This window comes from Drosophila mojavensis, unplaced genomic scaffold (assembly GCF_018153725.1).
Source record: "Drosophila mojavensis isolate 15081-1352.22 unplaced genomic scaffold, ASM1815372v1 contig_136, whole genome shotgun sequence".
Lineage (NCBI taxonomy): Eukaryota > Metazoa > Arthropoda > Insecta > Diptera > Drosophilidae > Drosophila > Drosophila mojavensis.
In genome coordinates, this window is record NW_025318667.1 from 21979208 (window position 1) to 21999474 (window position 20267).

At 36.8% G+C, this 20267-nt stretch overlaps 2 protein-coding genes across 2 annotated transcripts in view; one reads left to right on the forward strand and one right to left on the reverse strand.

Annotated features, from left to right (window-relative positions):
- The window catches only part of LOC6584453 (rhophilin-2), a 40291-nt gene that overhangs the window by 18777 nt on the left and 1247 nt on the right, over positions 1-20267 (forward strand). Inside the window, exons 3-10 of the mRNA XM_002010072.4 lie at positions 16006-16122; positions 17108-17235; positions 18096-18249; positions 18381-18839; positions 19082-19226; positions 19327-19595; positions 19675-19807; positions 19885-20201. Of these exons, the coding sequence (XP_002010108.2) occupies positions 16006-16122; positions 17108-17235; positions 18096-18249; positions 18381-18839; positions 19082-19226; positions 19327-19595; positions 19675-19807; positions 19885-20201 (1722 nt within the window). The remainder of the gene's footprint in view (positions 1-16005; positions 16123-17107; positions 17236-18095; positions 18250-18380; positions 18840-19081; positions 19227-19326; positions 19596-19674; positions 19808-19884; positions 20202-20267) is intronic.
- LOC6584454 (putative odorant-binding protein A10) lies at positions 1764-2657 on the reverse strand. Its single transcript, XM_002010073.4, has 2 exons — positions 2355-2657; positions 1764-2163 (listed from the first exon to the last, which is right to left on the reverse strand). The coding sequence occupies exons 1-2, from the start codon at positions 2623-2625 to the stop codon at positions 1925-1927; spliced, it is 510 nt and encodes a 169-aa protein (XP_002010109.1). The 5' UTR covers positions 2626-2657; the 3' UTR covers positions 1764-1924.

The following is a 20267-nucleotide window of genomic DNA, read 5'->3' on the forward strand; positions in this document are numbered from 1 at the left end:
GGAACGCAAATTTGGTGTTTGGGGCACAGCCACTGGGCCACACCTATTTTTTGTGTTAATTTTTTTTTGTGTAACGTTTTTTTTTTTGGCCAGATGTCGCATTGCGTTAAAGCTCACCTTCGCGGCCATGCCGAATGTGGGTGTGTTTTGACGGAATTTATGATAATGATGATGATCATGTTATTGCTGTTGTTGTTTGTGCTGCTGCTGCTGTTGATGATATTGATGATGTTGCGGTGCGTCGACTTTTGTGCCACAATAAAACTAAAGATGGGCTCTTGATAACAATTTATACAGATTCATGCACACACACGTACACCTACACACACACACATATGCGAACATTCCATAATATCCGCAGAATGTTTTCTTAACCTTCCTGGAATTTCGTAATACTTTTATGCCAGGTTTTATAGCCAGAAATTTAAATGTTTGTGCTTTGATTTATTTTATGCTTTATTTGACATTTATTCTATCAGCAATTTGTGATATAACTGTATAGCTAGATATGAGTTAAGGTTGTCTGAGCCACAAACAAGTTAAATAAAATAAGCATAATAAATAAATTCACGATCTTCAGTCTTCTTCTTCTTGGCAGCCTCTTCGCTCAAGAACTTATTTATAGGTTTGTTTTTTATGTCTCGACAACGGTTGATCAGTCTGATTAGATCGCTTGAGATATTGCTAGTATGAATAGCAGTCATAGTTACTTATGGAGCTCCAAAGCTGCAAATTTGGCAGCAAACAATCATAAATTACTAACACAATTAGTTCCATAGAAAACTTTGATTGTAATAATGCTTTGAGAACTGAGAATTGACGGCTATTTTTATAAATCTTAGCAAAAAGTATAAGAATTGCTAAGATAAATCTCCAAATAAATATATACTTACAAAAAAAAAAAAAAAATAATAATAAATAAATAAATAAATAAATAAAATGAAAACAATTGTAATATGTTCTAAAAAAACTAAACAAAAAAGTATAATTAAAAAAAAAAAATAAATAAAAATGATTTGTTTAAACATAATAAAATGCTTAGTCTATTTTTATTTTATTTTTATAAATGATTAATATTCTAATATTAACAGCTTAAGAAAAAATAATTGTAATTTTAAAATAAAGCAATGAGAAAACTTTTATGTTATTTACTTATTTTTATTGAATATATTTATATCAAGTTATTTAATTATTGTTATTCAGCATTGGCAACGTTATATAAAAAATGTAACAAAGATCAAGATCTACAAGAAAAATAAAAATTGTGTATTTATAAAAGAAAATAAAGTCAAAAACTAAATAAAATATACAAATTATGATTATGTAAAGTTATAATATAAAATGTAAATAAATATAAGTAAAATAAAATCCCCTATAAAACATCATAAAAAAGGTAATTAAGGTTAATTGCTCAGCTTATATTTTTGGTAATGTTTGTCTAAATTAAATTAAATTAAAAATACTTTGTTTTTTTTTGCCATTAAGAATTTTTGCCAACGGACTTTGCATGACGTCTAAATAGTTTTTTTCTATCCAAATTCATAAAATACATTTAACTAAATTGTGTGAAATTCTTAGTGTACGCAATTCTATTGTTTAGTCGTTGAAAAAACGTTTTGCCAACTGTGTGCTATAAAAAAGAAGAAGAATAATAATGAAAAATATTCATTAGTTCCAGCAACGTTAGACAATGGAATAATAAAATATTTGTTGGTGAAGTGAACGCCCAATTCATATCGAAAAAAAAAAACACAGACTAAAAATACTATTGCTAATGCGGATATAGCTTTATTCGTGATGTGCAAAGAAACGTGTGTGTAGATATATATACATATGTATAGATATAGTTATGTATATATGCATCAATTGATATAGTTCAATATAGATTTGGGTTTAAATATTTCTTGATTATGTGTAATCGAATTTAGGAATCGCCCTCAGCCTGATTTGTAGCATCCACTTGCATGTTAGGATTTTCTCCATTGGCTGTTTTGCTTGCCTCATACTTGATGCGATAGGTAGCTTGCGGATCGTAGATCTTCTCCAGACGCAGCCAGTCCTCGGGACGATTGTCAATGAGATGACGGGTTACCTTATCGGCGCCATATTTTTGCTTCTCGGTGCACTTGGCGCAGTCCGTCATCATCGCATCGGGCAGGATGTCTGGGAATGATAATTGGGTATCGATTGAGTGTAAATTGGGAATTACAGTCGAATCTCGATAGATAGAAAAAATAATCCATCTCCTTGAAAAAATTCGTTCTCAATAATTCTCGATAATTTGAATTTCTTTGAAAATCGAAAAATCGAAAATCGATTCTATTGTATTTTAATTTTATTTTTTTCATACATACCCTTTAACATTTTGGCATCGGGTGTACAGGGTCCTTGACTCTCCAGGCACTTGATATAGTTGTTGAGTAAACGCTCCTGGCTCAATATCTCATCGATGTCCACATTGTCGAATTTGCTGTCATAGGCACTGCCGGATGCATCCATTAGAGCCGCCGGCATCGCAGTGGTTGCGGGTGGATGGGCACGGCCGGGCACAACCTCCAGCAGCAGCAACACCGCCAGCAGCAACAGTTGCAGTTGCATCAGCAGCGTTCTAGTGAAACGGAACATGGCGAAAAGGGCGTTGGAAATCGAGTGATACCAATTGACAGATCGAGCTTAGCTTTTATAGATGCTGCTGCTGCTGCTGCTTCTACTGCTGCTGCCCACAGGGCTTGTGGAATTGTGGTCCAGTTGCGCATGATGTGCGTGTCGCTGGGCAATTTGAGTGTGCGCCACAATTTGGCCAAATTGCACGGCAAATTAACTGCATTTAGTTCAGCTGCTGTCGCATGCGACGTATGCGAGTGTGGGCCAAAAGGAAGCCATTGCTCTTGGCCAATGGCAGACAGCGTGCTAACCAACTTCAACTGTAAATTGTGCAACAGCGCATTCTCCGCACAGCAGTGTGTGTGTGTGTGTGTGTGATTCTTGTGAGTTGGCATTTCCGGACCCAGCTCAGCCCAGCTCCTTGCCACCTTGCTACCTTGCCGTTGGGTTGACATCGTTTGATGTGTCTTTGTTTTTGGCTTTTGGTTTTTGGCTTTCATTCTGTTACTACAATACATTAGCATAAATACATACATTTCTATTTAGGTCTGATTGTGTGATTGTGTGCACGTGTGTGAGAGCCAGGTTTGGGGCCAACACAGCAGCTGATGGAACAAAAAGCCACCTGACCAGGTCGCAGCATTGCCGCAGATTTTGCCCATTTCATGCTAGCAGCTGCTGCAGCACTCTTTCTCTCTCTCTCTCCCTCTTTGTCTATCTCTTTGGCCGGTTGTCTTTCTTCGCCTCTGCGTTTATCTGTGAATAGAACATGCAGAGCTTGACTCTGACTCTGGACTATTGCCAGCGCTTTTAGCAACTGGCCAAGAACTGTTCTTGTCTGTGAGTCGTGGATTGCAGACGTGTCTCAAGCGCAGCGCGAGTGTTTTTTTCTTTGCCTCAAATAAAACTCTCCTCCACTTACCTGCGACTGTATGTGGGTCTGTGTCCGTGTGTGTGTGTGTAAGTCACTGTGAATCTTATAAAATGCATTCGCAATATCTTCGCAAACTGACCCAAATGGAAGACACAAGAAATTGCATAAATAAATAGCACAAGACCTGAAGGTCAGCTCGTATATTCAATATGAATTATTGAATATTTAACTGCAAGAAGAGTATATTGGTTTTTATAAACTATTCAAAGTGCATTAATATATAGAAAAAAAATCCTTGTCGACAAATGCGTTTAGAAAGTGCCAAAAAATTCAAATACAAATATTTCTGCAATTATCAAAACTATTAAAAAGACTTAACAGAGCATCATACAGTCGCCTATGGTCGATTGTAACCCTTAAATAATTTTTTTTATTTATTTATTTTAATTTTTTTTTTTTTTTTTGAATGTCATGCATATGAGTTATTTCATATATATTCAATAATCGGTTTTGAGTACAATAACTTTTGCTGAATTGATTCAAATTGTTGTCGATTTCCAATACAATATATTAAAGTTTCGTATTTACTTTGCGATTGTGTTTAAATTGTGTTGAATTCGTAATTTTATTAAATTTTTTTCCCCCATTTTGTCGCTTGCTTGTTTTGGCGTAGTTAAGTTCACAATAGACTGAAATAAAATGAGTTGCAAATCGCCTTTGTCGTACCTGCTGAAATTGGAGCAAATGGTAAGCGGACGTGTTTCAGATGTTTTAATATTTGCTATATAATATGATAATGACCATTATATTAAGTGCTATTAATATACACACCCACACAGCGAGATAGGTGAGAAAGAGAGAGCGAGAGGGGGGAGGAGCACAGTGAGAAGTGGCCACACGTGCGTTTGCCAGATCTTTGATAGCTGCACAAAATTGTTGTGTTTTGTTTCCCTATTTTTTTTTTTAATTTTTTAAATTTTTTTAAAAGTTTTTTGTTGGTTTTTTTTTGGCTTGATCAGGTTGCTCAAAGTTGTTCTTAATTGCTTAGTTAGCCAGCCGCTCTGCCTACAGCTATGGACTGCCATGAACAGCGCTTGAACATCAGTTTCAGGTGTTTAAGCTGCGGCGGTACGGAGTTGGCCGTCGCCCAAATATGCGGAACGTGAATATTGCAAATGTTGCCCACCTACGTGATGAACGAACAAATACTTGAGTTCGACTACAAGTTCGAGTACTCGCACACAATTCTTAGTTATGGCAGCTGCGAGTTTTGACATTTGCCGCCATTGAACACACACACACAAGTGAATATACACCTGTGTTTCGCGGTGTATTCATTTCATTTATGTTTGAATGCAAATAAAGCGCTTGGTTTACATTCAAAGTCCATAGTCAAAAGAATTCTCACATTGGAATGCTCTGTGGCGCATCGCTAGAGGCCATAACGCCAGCCAATTTAACGGTTGACTCTTAACTTGGTTCTGGCTAATAAATATACGCTAAACGAGCTGGCAGCTGAGATAGAGAGAGAGAGAGGGAGAGAGAGAGAGAGAGAGAAGGAGAGGGGGCTTGTTAGATGTAAGGCTCTGGCTAGTTTTGTAGCTGGAGAAAATTTTGATTGAAAGCTACGCTTTCAATTTATTGAGAATTATTCTTAGTGCCAAAACCTACTCAATGTTTATTAAGTACATATATACATGTATGTATGTATATGTCTTTTTATTTTGATTTTTTTTTTTTTTTGAGTATTTTATAGCTAGCTTAATTGATTGCAGCTGAATATTCATATTGTAATTAATATCAATATATTACCAATATTTATTTATTTATTTATTTATTAACAAGCTACAATTAATATAAAATTAACTCTAACTTAAGACTAAGCACCGGCAGCAGGGGCCTTCGGCTGGATGGTGTAGTTTATTGTACTATAAATCATTTTTAGATTAATATGTACAGTTTTTTATTTTTATTATTATATTTACGTATTTACATATCATTTTATTTTTATCTAATCTTTTTCATGGGATTACAAATATATTTGCCTAAAGACCTTTGTTGTTCTGGCTTTAAACTAAATTGTTATTTAGAATTAATTCTCTGTAACCATTAAATAAATAAAAAATAATTAAAAATATATTTTGAAGCCTGATATGCATATACATATATCAATGAAATTGGTATTTTTAGGGTATTGTTATATATCAGATTTTGTACAGGGTATGTGGCTAATTATGAAATAACAGTCAGTTACCATAAATATTTTAAAACTATTTATATATGCACATATTCAAATTTAAAATAAATATTAATAATTATAATTATTTTTATTATAGGCCAGTTTTACTTAAATTGTTTTATGTACATCTAACATTTTTATAGCATAAATATTTTGTATATAATGTTTGTATTTTTATACGTATGTATAAAAATTATATTTGCATATGTAGGAATGATTTCTATTTTTTATATGGTATTAGTCATACACAATATAGACCTATACATTTTCTGCAGGGTATATGTGTGGTTGAGCAGTGTCACATTTCTTGCTCGACTCTCCCCTATTCCATACTCAAGTCTCTCAATAATTTTTCAAAACTTACAGGGTATTTTCTGTGTCGTGCAGCATCAATCAATTAGCTGACATATTTTTATGTTCTTACCTATGCATAGCTATGGTTGGTTTTGCTGTTGTTGTTGTTGTTGTTGTGGCTGTGCCTTTTAAGCGCCCACAATGCGACGTCGACTGTCAGTTGGGGCGTGTGGGGAGCTTCAGCAATTTCTATACGTGATTTGATGGGCAACACGGTTAGCTTGAGCTCAAATGTGGGAAAATCAACAGCGGTGGAGAAAAAAAAAAACATGCCAAGGTATTTACTCGTAACTCACCCGGCACTTTGGCAATGCCAATTTTCCAGTACATTTTCCAGCCAAATTGGTGTTGTTTTGTTTCTCTCAATTCGTTGTTGCTGTTGTTGTGTTTTTTTTTATTCATTTTCTATCATCATGTGATTAGAACAGCAGCAATGACAATCAGACGAAGAAGAAGCAGAACAGAACAGAACAGAATAGCAACAATCATTGGCAATTGGCCGTTTGCAAATTGGCGTCAATCAGAGCTGGCATGTGTAGATCACTCCGAATAAGTGATGTTGGAATGTATATATGTATATACATACATACATACAGACAGACAGACAGACAGACATACATATATGCCAAGAGCAATAGCTGTGTTGGCTGTTTAGCTTTAATTTGGCAATTTAGCCATTATTACCGCTGCTGTTGTTGTTGTTGTTGTTGTTGCTTCTGCTGCTGTTGACCATTTTAGCTGTGCCAACAATTTGCATTCAATATGCCACGCAGCACGTCATGTCATTAGCTGTTAATTATTTAATGTTCCGATGCGCCCACAGCCATCCAACCACATTTCTCAGCCAATCACAAAAATCACTTTGTTGTCAAATCAGTTTTTTAGCTCTCTCATTATTGCTCGCGAATAAATCAACAACAGTTACTGGAGTTGGTTTATTACTGTTTTTGTTTAATTTTGTTTTTACATTGTAAACAATTTGTAAACAAATCAATAATTCTGTTGCCTAATTTGCCAATGCTTGACTCCCATATTTGGCAACAGGAACTTGTCGTTGGTAATTAATTCATGGTCTCGTCTATGTAGGCTAATAATATTTTGTGTTGCCATAAATGAAGCATTTTCATTAATATGCTGTACTAAAAGAACTACTAAAATCTCAGAAATATTATTAAAAAAATATTATTAAAAAAAATATTATTAAAATAAATATTATTAAAAAAATTAATCAGCAGATAAATAAGTAGAATTATTACTTATTTATACTTATTTTTGTTATAATATTTCTGCGACTTTATATTAGCTTTATTTACTACCAAAGACAGTCTATAAGAGTGTTTAGATATTTTGGTAAAGTCCTTTTGTGGGTGTGGTAAAGCTGCATGTGCTAGATAGATCTGGCAAGTTGATATATATAATTTATACTCGCTATAGATTGATTAATCTTCGGGATTCATAAAACCTATATATTTTATCATATCTTTCACAGCACTAGAGCTCTGAATAACCGTTTACTAGAACTAAAATTTGGCATTCTCTATAAAGATAGTTTTAAGTCTTTAAAATATATCCATATATTTTTATAGTTTTCAAACTACGATCATTTGCTTAGTCTACACCTTCTTTAGAGATCTACGCTCTCTTGGGGAAAAACGGTCAGAAGTATATGTTATATACAGCCTAAATGTGACATTCTCTTCTCAGTTTGATTAGGCTCTATAAAAGACCAGTAAAAATCAGATCTATCACAGTTTTAGAACTTTGATGGACAAGTTTTGTTGGTGGAATCTGCCTGAGCCTCTTTACCAAAAAGATCTATAAATTATATAATCTATCCATTAGATATGGCAAGTGCTGTATATATGTATGTGTTAGATATCTGAAAAAAGTATTGAAACCTGATCGAAATACAGCTGCTATCACTTTATACATAGGAGAAGAAAAAAGCAAGAAAAGAAAAGAATGCTATGATACATAGTTGTTGAGAAAAGCGATTTGAATTTAACTATCTTAATTATTAATTTTGATTTTAACTATCTTAATTATTTTAGTTAAATCATGTTTCTTTTCCTTTAGTGAAATGCTCTAAAACACTTCATAATAGATTTCTATAAGATAATAGCACAACAGCTTAGCTCAATAAACCCTCTTCCTATAGGCACAGGGTATACACTGTATTCCCTAATGATCGCCTTTATGGCTCTTGTGGGTATTTTGTGCAACGCGTCACGTGCCCCATGCAACTCGGATGCCCCAAATGAGGCAATGGGATTGGGATAGCAACAGCCGCGGCAGCTGGAGCAGAAACAGTTATTTCAGCCAGAGAGTGATCCCAGGGCATTTATCATTGCCGCATCATTGGGGCCAGTCTAACGAGCCTAACGGCGGGCCAAACTTGGTATTTGGCGAAAAAGAAGAAGACGAAGAAGAAGAAAGACATAGAAATAGAAATATATTTTCACTATGCACACATAAAACTGCGAACGAACGAACCGAAATCAATAAAGCGCCAAATTGTGTGTGTTCCAATTTCCCGAAACTCGAATGCTGTTGGCCTGGCCCGGCTGCTGCTGCTGCTGTCGCACAAACAGTTATCAGCCGGGCCGAGCTCACACTTTGCAGCTAACGGGTGATGCTGTCGGGCTGTTAGTGGTGCTGCTGGTGCTAGTGGTGCTGCTGCTGGTGGTGGTGCTAGTGGTGGTGCTGCGGCTGCTTAACGACCTCAAAAACCAGTTAATAGTCAGAACGAGGCAGCGGCAGCTCGACTCGACACTTGTGCGATGGAATAGTTGTTGCTGTTGGCGGTGCTTTTAGCCGCTCTGGCTGTTGTTGTTGTTGCTGCTGTTGTTGTTGTTGTTGTTAGTTTTGTCAAGTGTTCGGCATTCCTCGACGCAAGGCCCAGGTGAGCTGTGCGCGATTAAATGCATAGATATATGTAATATCTCTTGGCTCCTGCCTTCAAGCGCTTGGATGTTGCCACTTGTTGCTGTTGCTGTTGCAGTTGCTGCTGCTGTTGCTGCATATGCAAACAGCAGCAGCAGCCGCTGGCACGCATATTTACGAGCATTTTTGTGGCTGTTGATTTTTATTGCGCGTCTATATATATATGATTTTTTTTTCTATCTTTCTCTCTTAACCGATTTGTATTATTGAATGTGAACAAGTTTTGCCGACTGCCAACATGTGGGTCACTTAGCCACTATGGCAACAGGTTGCTGTTGTTGCTGTTGTTGCCATTATTTCTGGTGTTATTCTGCTAGCTGATGTTGGTGTTGCTGTTGCTGTTGCTGCTGCTGCTGCTGTTGCTGCTGCTGCTGCTGCCGCTACAATTGCCATTGGCTGTGGCATTTGCAGCTGCAGGTTGCCTTCATAGCCGTGGGCTTGAATTTGTCTGTCTGTTTGCCTCAGACATCTTGAAAGTGCATCTTGAAAGCTGCAAAGAGCTTTAGGCCTGAGCTAGCCAAAAGGCAGCTCATTTTGTGGCTGTTTATGGCATTTGTTTGCCACGTTTTCAATTACATCACTATGTTTTCCTTTTGTTTTTATTTATTTATTTTTTATTTATTTATTATATATATATATATATTTTTTTTTTTTTTTTTTTTTTGGGAAACTTTTGAATGACAATTAGTGTAATTTTTTTTTAGCTTAATGATGGTGATTCTTTTTTTTTCGGTTATGGGAAAAGCCTGCAGAAACAATATCAATGAATTTTTATAGTAATTGTAGAACTTGCGGAATATGTCAAAGCTCTATTTCTAATATGATTCAAGGACTTCAGCTAGGAGCAGAAGTTTTTTCAAGTTCTTGCCGCAGTGCGTGCCATTAGCATTGCCTAGAGAAATGTGCTGGGGGTATTTGTAGTACTTAACATGTCTCTCGGGTCGCAGTATAATAAAGTTAGTAGGTCAACGCTGTCAGGAACAACAATGAAATGGACAAATGGGCTGCTGCTTGCTGGGCTAATCGGCGCCCAACTGTGACTAGTAGAATATTAAAAAAAAAAAAAAAAAAAAAAAAAACAAAGCAAACCCATAGAGATGCTGTCTCCCCTCCCTCCTCTATATCTGTGCCTCTAATTAATGACTCTAACCCGATTTGTAAAACAAAATAAAACCAAATAACGCCAAAGCCGAGACATAAAATAAAAAAATAAAATAAATAAAAAACAAAACATACCTAAAACAGGTGAAAGTACAACTAGCCAAAAAAAAAAAAAAAAAACAACCGACAAACAGCCAACTGCCAACGGCCAACAGCGGACAACTGGTTTTTCGGGGTGTCGGAATGTGCGGCTGGGGCTCTAGAAAGTGTTACATATCAAGTATGAATGCTATGCATATGATTGTGAAACGCTGAGCCAATGACCAAAAATTAGTTAGCCTACTGCAGATAGCAGATAGATAACAAATTGAATCTTTTTTGATTTGAATGTGGGCCAGCAGCAGCTTAAATTAAACGAAACACGTTCCAATCGACAGCCAAAAACCGAAAGACCCCCCTCCAAAAAGAAAAAAAAACTCAAAAATTAAAACCCTATAGCAGAAGCATGTTGGCGGTTATGAAACAGCATGAAGTAAGAATAACAACGAGGTCGTGAGTCTTTGATCTTAGCCACAATTATGAACTGCCAACGGCTACCATGAAACTAACACTCACTTCTATAGAATTCGTTGCCAATAAATACAAGAAGCTGCATTGATTGGCCAACAAAAACAAGGCAGCAGAAGACAATGATGCAGAAGATGAAAACGTCATTAGAGATGGAAAAAGTTTTTTGAACTCTCAAGGAAAAATACGCTGAGCTGGCGATAGTGAAGAAAATGCTAAATTGCTAAAGCGTTTCAATAAGTTTTTTCATTTATTTTATTTTTACTACTGTTTAATAATGATCTGTATTATGAACAATATAATATAACTTTCATAACTAGAGATTAGAAAATTATAGCTGAACTTCTTGAACTTTAACTGAAAAATATGTTGACTATGGCAAAAGTGCTGAATAGGTAAAGAGTTCAAATCAAATCTAGTGTAGGTTAAAATTTTTTTTAAATGTTTACAGTGCAGCTTAAAAATTAAGTAAGGTTTATCAGAAAAAGATATTGTTAATTTTTTTTTTTTAATTTGAAATATTCATTAATTTTTTTTTATCCGAAAAAGTCTTTTGGAAAATATGCTGAGCTGGCGACAGTGAAGGAAATGTTGAATTGTTAAAGAGTTGTAAAAGTTTCTAGAATTTTTTAGCTATTTATTTTATTGTTTATAGTACAGACCAATAATGATCTATTAGCTATTTGATCAATTTTTGTTATTTTTCTTCTCTGGAAAAGTTTTTGAATATTAAAGGAAAAATATGTTGAACTGTAGACATGCTCAGATAAATAAATAAACATATAAAATATAAAGCCAAAAAATTATCGTTCATTAATTTGTATAAAAAACTGGTTTCAATATATAGAAAAAGAGAACTATACTAAAAGTTTATCATAACTAGGCAAAATAATCTCTCAAAATATGCCCTGAAAAAACATCTTTATTAACATCTGTATTTATCGCTTGAGGAAATATAAAATGCAGCAGATAAGCCTCTAGAAATGCTATATTAAAAATTGTTGCAATCGACACGTTTATAGAATATTTAAGAGCAACAATTTCTGTCCAAAGTTAGTCAAGGTCAACATTGATTTGGACATTTTGAATACTTGGCATTATTGATTGTCTAGCAATGGCTTATGGGTCTATTAAATCATTTGAGCTGGATGTCATTGTGGCTCTGAAAAAAAAAAAAAAAACACACACACACATAGATACACACACACACTTTCGTTTATATTGGAGCTATTCAGAGACGTTGTCCAAAATGTCCATTGCCATTGCGAGCGCTTTCATGCATAATTTGGCAACAACATGCGAACGCTGATTTGTATTTATGTATGGGGCTGATGCTTGGTTTGTCCGTGTGATTTGCATGCGGTGCGAGCTTTAAGTAATTCCGGATTACAAATGCGTCGCACGGCAATTGGTTTGCCTCGGATTTTGAAGCAATGCGGGTTTCATTGAAAGCGAAACTGAAACCGCAGCCAAAATCAAGCAGATAAATGCTTTATCAGTTGAATCTGGACAGCAATGTATCTATCTCGCTCTCTCTCTATATATACGTATATCTCTCTTTGCTTGTAAAAGGTATGCAAAGATTATTTATATGCAATCATTTTGCACACTTGACTGGGCCCCTCTCCCCAATGTTGTGCTCAGGGCAGGCAAGTGGCCAAGTGGCTGCCGCCTCGCCGCCAGTTAGTTGGGTAGGTGCATTGACTTTTCAAGCACGTGCAGGCGATGCTGATGCATGTCTAATGCCAGGCGACTCAACGTCGATCCGTTGTGGGCCCATGGCGATCCGTTCGAAACGACATGACGCTCTCTGGGTTCATTGTCCAGCGGTATATTTCGTTTGGGCATTGCAGCGCGGGCGCCATTTGTTTTATGCGGACAGCCGCTGGGTCGCTGCCAAATCCGCCTCGACGCGACTCCAGTCAAACTGCACCGCAGCTGAAGTCAACTCAACTTTTGTTACCGAAGACGATCATAAACTACGCTCGTTCGTTCAAGGCATGGTCGAGGTCTGACTGCCGCCCGCCCAACGTTGCGCAGGCCAAGCGATGTCGCCTTTAATTATGCAGAACACGCCAGCGCATGGCAAACAAAGCAAACTCAACACAAATACAATTGGAAAATGCATTCACCTGGGCTCGTTTACCTGCTGCCAGCTTTGGTCGGTAAATAATAAAGACCAAACACTCAGCCAGTGCCCAAAGCTAACCGCAAAAGGTGCCCAGGCCAGGCCAGTGCCAGAGCCAGTGCCAGTGCCGTGTCAATTGTCCTTAGCCAACTAGTTGGCTCATTAGCAGCACACGTCCAGCTGCATCGGCCCATGAACCCTTAACCTTGGCGCGCACAGAGCCTCCAAGCCAAGTTTATAGGTGGCCAAGTGTCTAAGCAATGTCTGCCTGTCATAGCTAATCATGCATGTTATTAACGCTTTCAGGCTGTTAGCCGGGCTTAAAACTCTCTGGATACTTTGGGTTGTATGCGCTTCGAAGGGAACTATAAAATAGGGAATTTTAAATAGGTTTATACAATTATAAATGATTGCCAAATAAACTGTGAAATTGGTATAATATGGAATAGGTATAATAATAATATAATATAATAATATAATAGATACAAATACAATGATAGTTCACATAAATTAAAGGTATAAATATAAAAAATATAATATATAGGTATAAGTCGAAATAAGTATAAATATAATATGTGATAGGTATAATTTAAATAAGCATAATATATTAGGTGTAATAAAATAGGTATACGATTTTTTCTTTCATCTTATTATTATTATCAGCATCATCATCATTATTTTTATTATGATTATTATCTTTGTTATTATTATTATTATTATTATTATTATTATTATATTATTATTATTATTATGATTATTATCTTTATATTAATTATAGCTATTAATATTATTTTTATAAACACCATTATATCATTCATGTCATTGCATTAGTATTTTGTTATTATTTACATTCATTATTTACTATCATATGCCTATTTTCATAATCATTAGCATTGCTATTAGTTAGACATCTATATAAATACTAATCATAAAGCTAAAATGCCAATACTAATATCAATACCAATAATTATGTAAATATTTATAAAGTATATAGTAATCAGATGTCTCATCATACTCTTCCATAAAACCTTCTGATCTGCTGAGCTCGACACTGAAACCTACACAGTTCTGTTTGATCGTGTAAACAAGATATTTTAGCCTGGCTAAAAGTGCATTTAAACAGCTGTTGATATCGGTTATATGTATAAATACCTTAATAACACCTGAACGCACTTCTACTTTTTTTTCTAAACTTTTTACAAATTCCACATACATTTCTATAAATCTCTGTCATCCAGATATGGACATACATGATTTTGCCATTGTGATATTGAGTTACTGCAATATATTTCTGTTAGTTGTTTGTCAGCTTAATAAATGTTGATAGTTTCTTTATCGCCTCACTTAAATTAATATTAATAAAATGTTAAATTAATTGGAGCTAAGAAAGTGAACGAGCGCGTGACGAAGTTGTTTTGAAGTTAACAACTATATATATAGATGTCTCATATATATATGTATATGTATTCTAAGATTGGGGTCGTACACACAAATGAATCTCTTAACATATTTACATAATGTGCTATTTCGCAGTTCATAGAATTTTAACATGAATAACTCGGTCAAAGACTCAAAATCTTTGCCACGCCAAAAAATGTTATCTTAATTTATTTGCTTTTGTCTTTAATTTGCTTTCAGTTCTTTCAGCTTGTTTTGTGTTATTATACTTGCTTGATTTTTGTATTATTATGCTTGCATCAATCAAACACGATATATCCCAACTTTCATCTCAATCAATTTTGTTTTCACCTATTATCTTATATTCGTATTTATATTTATTTTTTATTTTTTTATATAAATATTTATGCGATAGCATTCTTAACTTTTGCTTATTGTTGTCTTTGTTTACATTATTTGGAGTTTAAGGAAAAGTACTTGGGTATAAGGCATGCCTTTATAAATATATGTATATATGTATATATATTTATATAGTATGTAGTATATGTCGACATGTTTACCCCGCTCAAGTTGAGCAACGAGCTGGAAACTTCAATGTTCTCAACTCGAGTGCTTTGCTTTGGCATCAGGCATGACACGACAGGCATACAGACAATGCATATTAAGGTCTTCTTGGCGTCTTCTTCTTCTTCTTCTTCTGCCACTTAATTCTGAACCTCACACCCTATGGAGAAGGTTCCATCCATGTATGCCAGAATGTGCAGCGTCGTGACGATGACTTCCTACTTCCGTTTACGATTATTGCGATCGTGTCACGCTGCGTTGGCGTACAAATACGTGAATGTGTTAATGTGCAATTGTATTTGTAGCTATGTTTGTGTTTGTATTTGCATTTGTATTTGTGTCTGTGAACGTGGACGCAATGTAATTATGGCCTAGCCATAGCCATGTTTCAGGTTGTTTCTACTTCTACAATGCTAACATCGGCGCATTGGCCTTATATACACAAACACACACACACACACACACGCATACTAATAGTCGTAGATAACACGCTGAGCTTTTGTTATTGTTATGCAGTTGCAAGTGCTACACTGAGCGAAAAGTTCATGAATTGATAGAAGTGATTTAGATTTGTATATTTCATATTATATCATATATATAATATAAATATTAATCATATATTCATTAGTATTGTAATATAGATTTTTTATTTTGAAATTGAATTTGATTTAGTTTTTCATCTCCCCACTTCTGCTTTTCCCTCAGTGTAGCCAGAGAGTTTACACTGTGCCATTCCCATTCAGTGGCTGTGGCAGCTGCAGTTGCAGTTGCAACAGTTACACTTTCCACGAACCAAGAGCTTCATTTATCATTCTAGTACTTTTTTTTTTGTGTTGTGGCTGTAGGGTCTATATATTCTATTCTCTGTATTCTATTCTGTTGGTTTGTTAAGTCAATCAACTTTGTTTGCCGCATTCGCTTGGCACGTTCCAAGCGAAAATTATGCATTGGCCCCCTTTGAAGAAGGTGTAAGGTATAAAGGTATGATATATGTATACACATATGTATGTATGTATGTATGTATGTATGCATGCTTGTAATTATGTATGTATGTAAAATATGTGTTTTTTGTTTTGTTACATACGGAATGATTGAAGCCAAGTTGTTTAGCTAGAAAAGAAATCCATTAATTTTTACTATCCATTATTTAGCATTGGCATTACTCGCACTCATTAAGATAGTTCATTGAAATACGTATACTTACTAATTTAAATTCCACTCTAATCATTACAGGGCTCCGATCCACGTGCGGCTACCTGTCGCGGCAAATTACAAAGTCGACGCTGCAAACTGAATCAGGAAATCAACAAGGAGCTGCGACTGCGCGCTGGCGCCGAAAATTTATACAAGGTAAGTCGATTTTAGGCAATGAAGCCATAAAGAGGGGGAATTTTAGAGTATATTAGTTTTCTAAATAAGAAAGTGGACCGGAGTTCACATGTGCTCTTCTATCTGGAATTCTCTGTGTGTTCATATATATATTGGCATTTCCATCGATCTCCCAGCTTGAACCTGCAGATTTTTGTAGTCTCCCATTTTATATGCACAAATCAAGCTTGTTTCTTATCATTTAGTTTATTATAAACATTTCAATGAATATATTTCTACATATTCTTTCAATGTTTTAGCTGCGACAGCTAACAAATTGTGTATAAAGATTCGCGCAGGTGCACAAAAACCGACGAGCTCTTTGCCTTTTGGGCACCTGTTCCAAACTGACAAGAGCCATTTGCTCTTTGAATACCCATTACCGGCTGTCAAACACATACTAATTGAATTTTGAAAACGCATCAAGTTTCTGGTATTTGCTAGTCAAGCACTCCCTTCAATAGAATTCCTACAATGAATTCATATAAATTTACAGCTTAAACTGGCTGTGGAGCTATGGCATCCATATGTTTTGATACCATTAATCTGAGTCGCTTCGATTGCATTTCATAAGTGGAAAAAATGCCATGACTTTAGCTTATTGAATTTATATGAATATAAACAACTTTTTTTTTTTCCTAAATTCATTACTCTATTCAAGTTTTTTACTTTAATGATAACTTAATCTAATTTTATTTATTTTTATTTATTCATTTATTTTTTTTTTTTTTTTCAAATATTGCAAATAAAATAATGCAGAAAATTTGTAATAAAATCGCAATAAAGTTTGCTTTGTTGCATTCCAGACTTGAGCTGGTGGATATGGTTCCTCAATAGGCATATGATTAGTTTACTTTGGATTAGATTGATTAATAGCTGTCTCTCTCTCTCTCTCTTTCTCTTTCCCCCTCTCCCTATCTCTGTTTGTCATATTAATAATGAGAATGTATTCATTGCATTCTTGCAGGCCACGACCAACCGGAAGCTGCGAGACACCGTCGCTCTGGAGCTGAGCTTTGTCAATTCAAATTTGCAGTTGCTCAAGGAGCAGCTGGCCGAGCTGAACTCATCTGTGGAGATCTATCAAAGCGAGAGGTGAGTGGTGTTATAATGATTAACTGCTCCACTGGGCGCGCACTGGCTGCACTGGCCAAAGCCACCTGCGCCCATTTCCCAAATAACTTGTTGCCATTATTTGTCGTTTTGGCCATTTGATTGTAGTAATAGTAGTAACAGTTAGTGTTGTTGTTGTTGTTGCTTTGCATGCAAATGTTGAAATTTGTTGCTTTGCTGTTTTTGTTGTTGTTGTTGCTATTTCTTCTTGCTTTTTTTTTTGTTTTTTTTAATGTGAAGTTTAAGCTGTAGCTACTGCCCTCTGTTGGCTGGGATTGGGGTATGCAACAAACTATGGGGCGCTACCCAGCTGGGCAGCTGTAATTTTTGCGCATTAGTTTCTGGTCAAGCGCCTTTTTGCGCCGTCTACTGGAACGAAATCACAGCGCTAAAAAAAAAGCTCAAAAAAAGTATAGAAACAACAACAATCAAACAAACAAAACAACAAAGAAAGTGAAAAAGCGTCATTAAATGCACAACTGACAAAAATACAAATATGAAACAAACAAACCAACAATAGTAAAATGTATTTCCACAATGGACAGCCAGACAGACGCAAATGAAGCAACGTCACTTGTCCAATATAAACTCCATAGAGATTTGGGTTTCCAGGGTTCGTCGCACACGCTAATTGAAGTTGATCAGGTTGTTAAATAGATATATATTCACATACATATATAAATAAATGTATATGTATAGCTATACCTATGAGATAATAGCTAGCTAACTTATTTCTCGCTTGATTAGCTAAATTCGCTAGATTCTAGTCTAGCTAAATTCTCAGTTACTAAAGTTAAGATCAATGTAAATTTAAATAAATTTTGTCCAACTTTCATTTACAGTCATGAAGGTATTATGCCCATGATACCGTTGGGTCTCAAGGAGACAAAGGAGATCAATTTTATGGAGCCATTTTCGGACTTTATATTGGAGCACTACAGTGAAGAGCCGTCAATATATATGGATGCCATAGCTGATATGACAGACACCAGACAGGTAAGCTGGACAGGTGATACTGATGCATATCGATCTGACTATAATTATTCTCTCTCTCTCTCTCTCTCTCTCTCTCTCTATATATATATATATATATATATATATTTATATTTATATATGTATGTGTATAGGCATCAAAGACACCCTCACGTGATGGCCTGGGTGTTGCGCTGCTCTTCCGTTACTACAATCTATTGTATTATGTGGAACGTCGCTTCTTTCCGCCCGATCGCAATCTGGGCGTTTACTTCGAGTGGTACGACTCGCTCACTGGTGTGCCCTCCTGCCAGCGCACCATTGCCTTCGAGAAGGCCTGCACGCTGTTCAATCTGGGCGCCATTTACACACAGATCGGTGCACGTCACGACAGGCGCACCGAACGCGGCCTGGACGCAGCCGTTGATAGTTTTTTGCGTGCGGCGGGCGTCTTTCGGCACATCTACGATACGTTCACCAATGCACCGTCGATGGACCTGAAGCCGCAGGTGCTCGATGTGCTTGTCTCACTCATGTTGTCCCAGGCACGCGAATGCCTGTTCGAGAAGCTGCAGCTACAGATTGAGGCCCTGGGCCTAACGGAGTCCAGTCATGTAAGTCAAATGGATTGAGAGAGCTCAATTAGCTATAAAAGTCATTGTCTCCCATTTCTATTGCCCAATTACCTAAACGCTATCAATGCCTGGAGTACGTGACGTATTCGAAAACAACAATGATATATGTATGTGGCATATGTCCAAATTGACTGACCCACAGATTTATCTGAATATGCATTTGAGCTGTGCGCCGTCATTTGATGAGTCTTAGCTAATTCATTTCATTGCGACATTTACAGCTCTTTCGGGACTTGGCCGGCGAGGCGGCACAGCTGTCGCTGGAGTACAATGAAATGCATAAGAATATCCAAGTGAATGACACCCACACCTATTTGCCCGAGTGCTGGGCGGGTCTGGTGCCGCTCAAGGCCGAATTGTACAAAGGTGAGTCGGAACGATGATTGGCCTTGCTATTGATATTGGCATTTGGCCAACATCAAATGGATGGTGAACTAACAATAGCATTGCAATTGCATCCATTCAGCTTTGGCACATCATTACGAGGCGCGGAGCATTGATACCACTGTGGGCGACGCCGACAACGTCTCGTTGGGCACCAAAAAGAGTCAGGCGGCATCGTCGAACGAATCGTTCATTGGGAATGCGCGGGAGGCACTGCGTGCCACCGAGGCGAACAGCGTATGCGAGGAGGAGACCGTCAGCGTAGCTGCCATCAAGCGCACCCACTTGAAAGAAGCTCTGGCTAGTCACGAGGAGGCGCAGCGGTTGCAGCGCATGTGCCGCTACCTGAAGGTGAGTGAGTCATTCAGTAAGCATTCAATCAATCATCCAGTGGCAATTGATTAACGCCCCACTGCATCATCATTTGCAGAACAAAACATCACTGACGCAGGTCATCAAGGAGGCGTACTACAAGACCCAGGACGAGTATGAACGATTCTGCCTTCAGGCTCCGGTCAAGAACATAGATGAGTGCTACGATTTAACTGAGCGAGTTGTGGAAGGTGAGCACTAAAGACGAGATTTGATAGATATACCTACATAAGTATATTATAATATACGTATATTTGCTTGCCCGCAGCCTCCTCAAAGTTCACGCTGACGTTGACGGGTCCGGACTTTACATCGTACAAAGTGGAAGATCCGTTCAAGCGACTCGGCCCCATTGCAATATTCTCCGCACGTCGCCACTGGACAGCGCCGCGCTGTGTTCGCCTACAGAAGGGCTCGGCCATATATCATGATGCGAGCAGCTATCATTGCCACTGTCCCAGGGGCGACGAGAGTCACGAGGCCGGCTGCAGCCTGTACAAGGAGGAGCTAGAGAATTTCGGATTTCATGTGCGTGGCGATGCGCCCGTCATAATAGCACATGTCGAGATCAATTCATTGGCCGATGTTAGTATTAGGCTTCGATTGAGATAAGTTGCCTAAAGTTAGTACTTACTTTGATCATATTCTCCA

Coding starts and splice junctions, on each gene's coding strand:
- LOC6584454 (XM_002010073.4), bottom strand. CDS start 2,625: ATGTTCCGTTTCACTAGAACGCTGCTGATGCAACTGCAACTGTTGCTG. Junction 2,164..2,354: donor CGATGCCAAAATGTTAAAGG/GTATGTATGAAA, acceptor TATCATTCCCAG/ACATCCTGCCCGATGCGATG.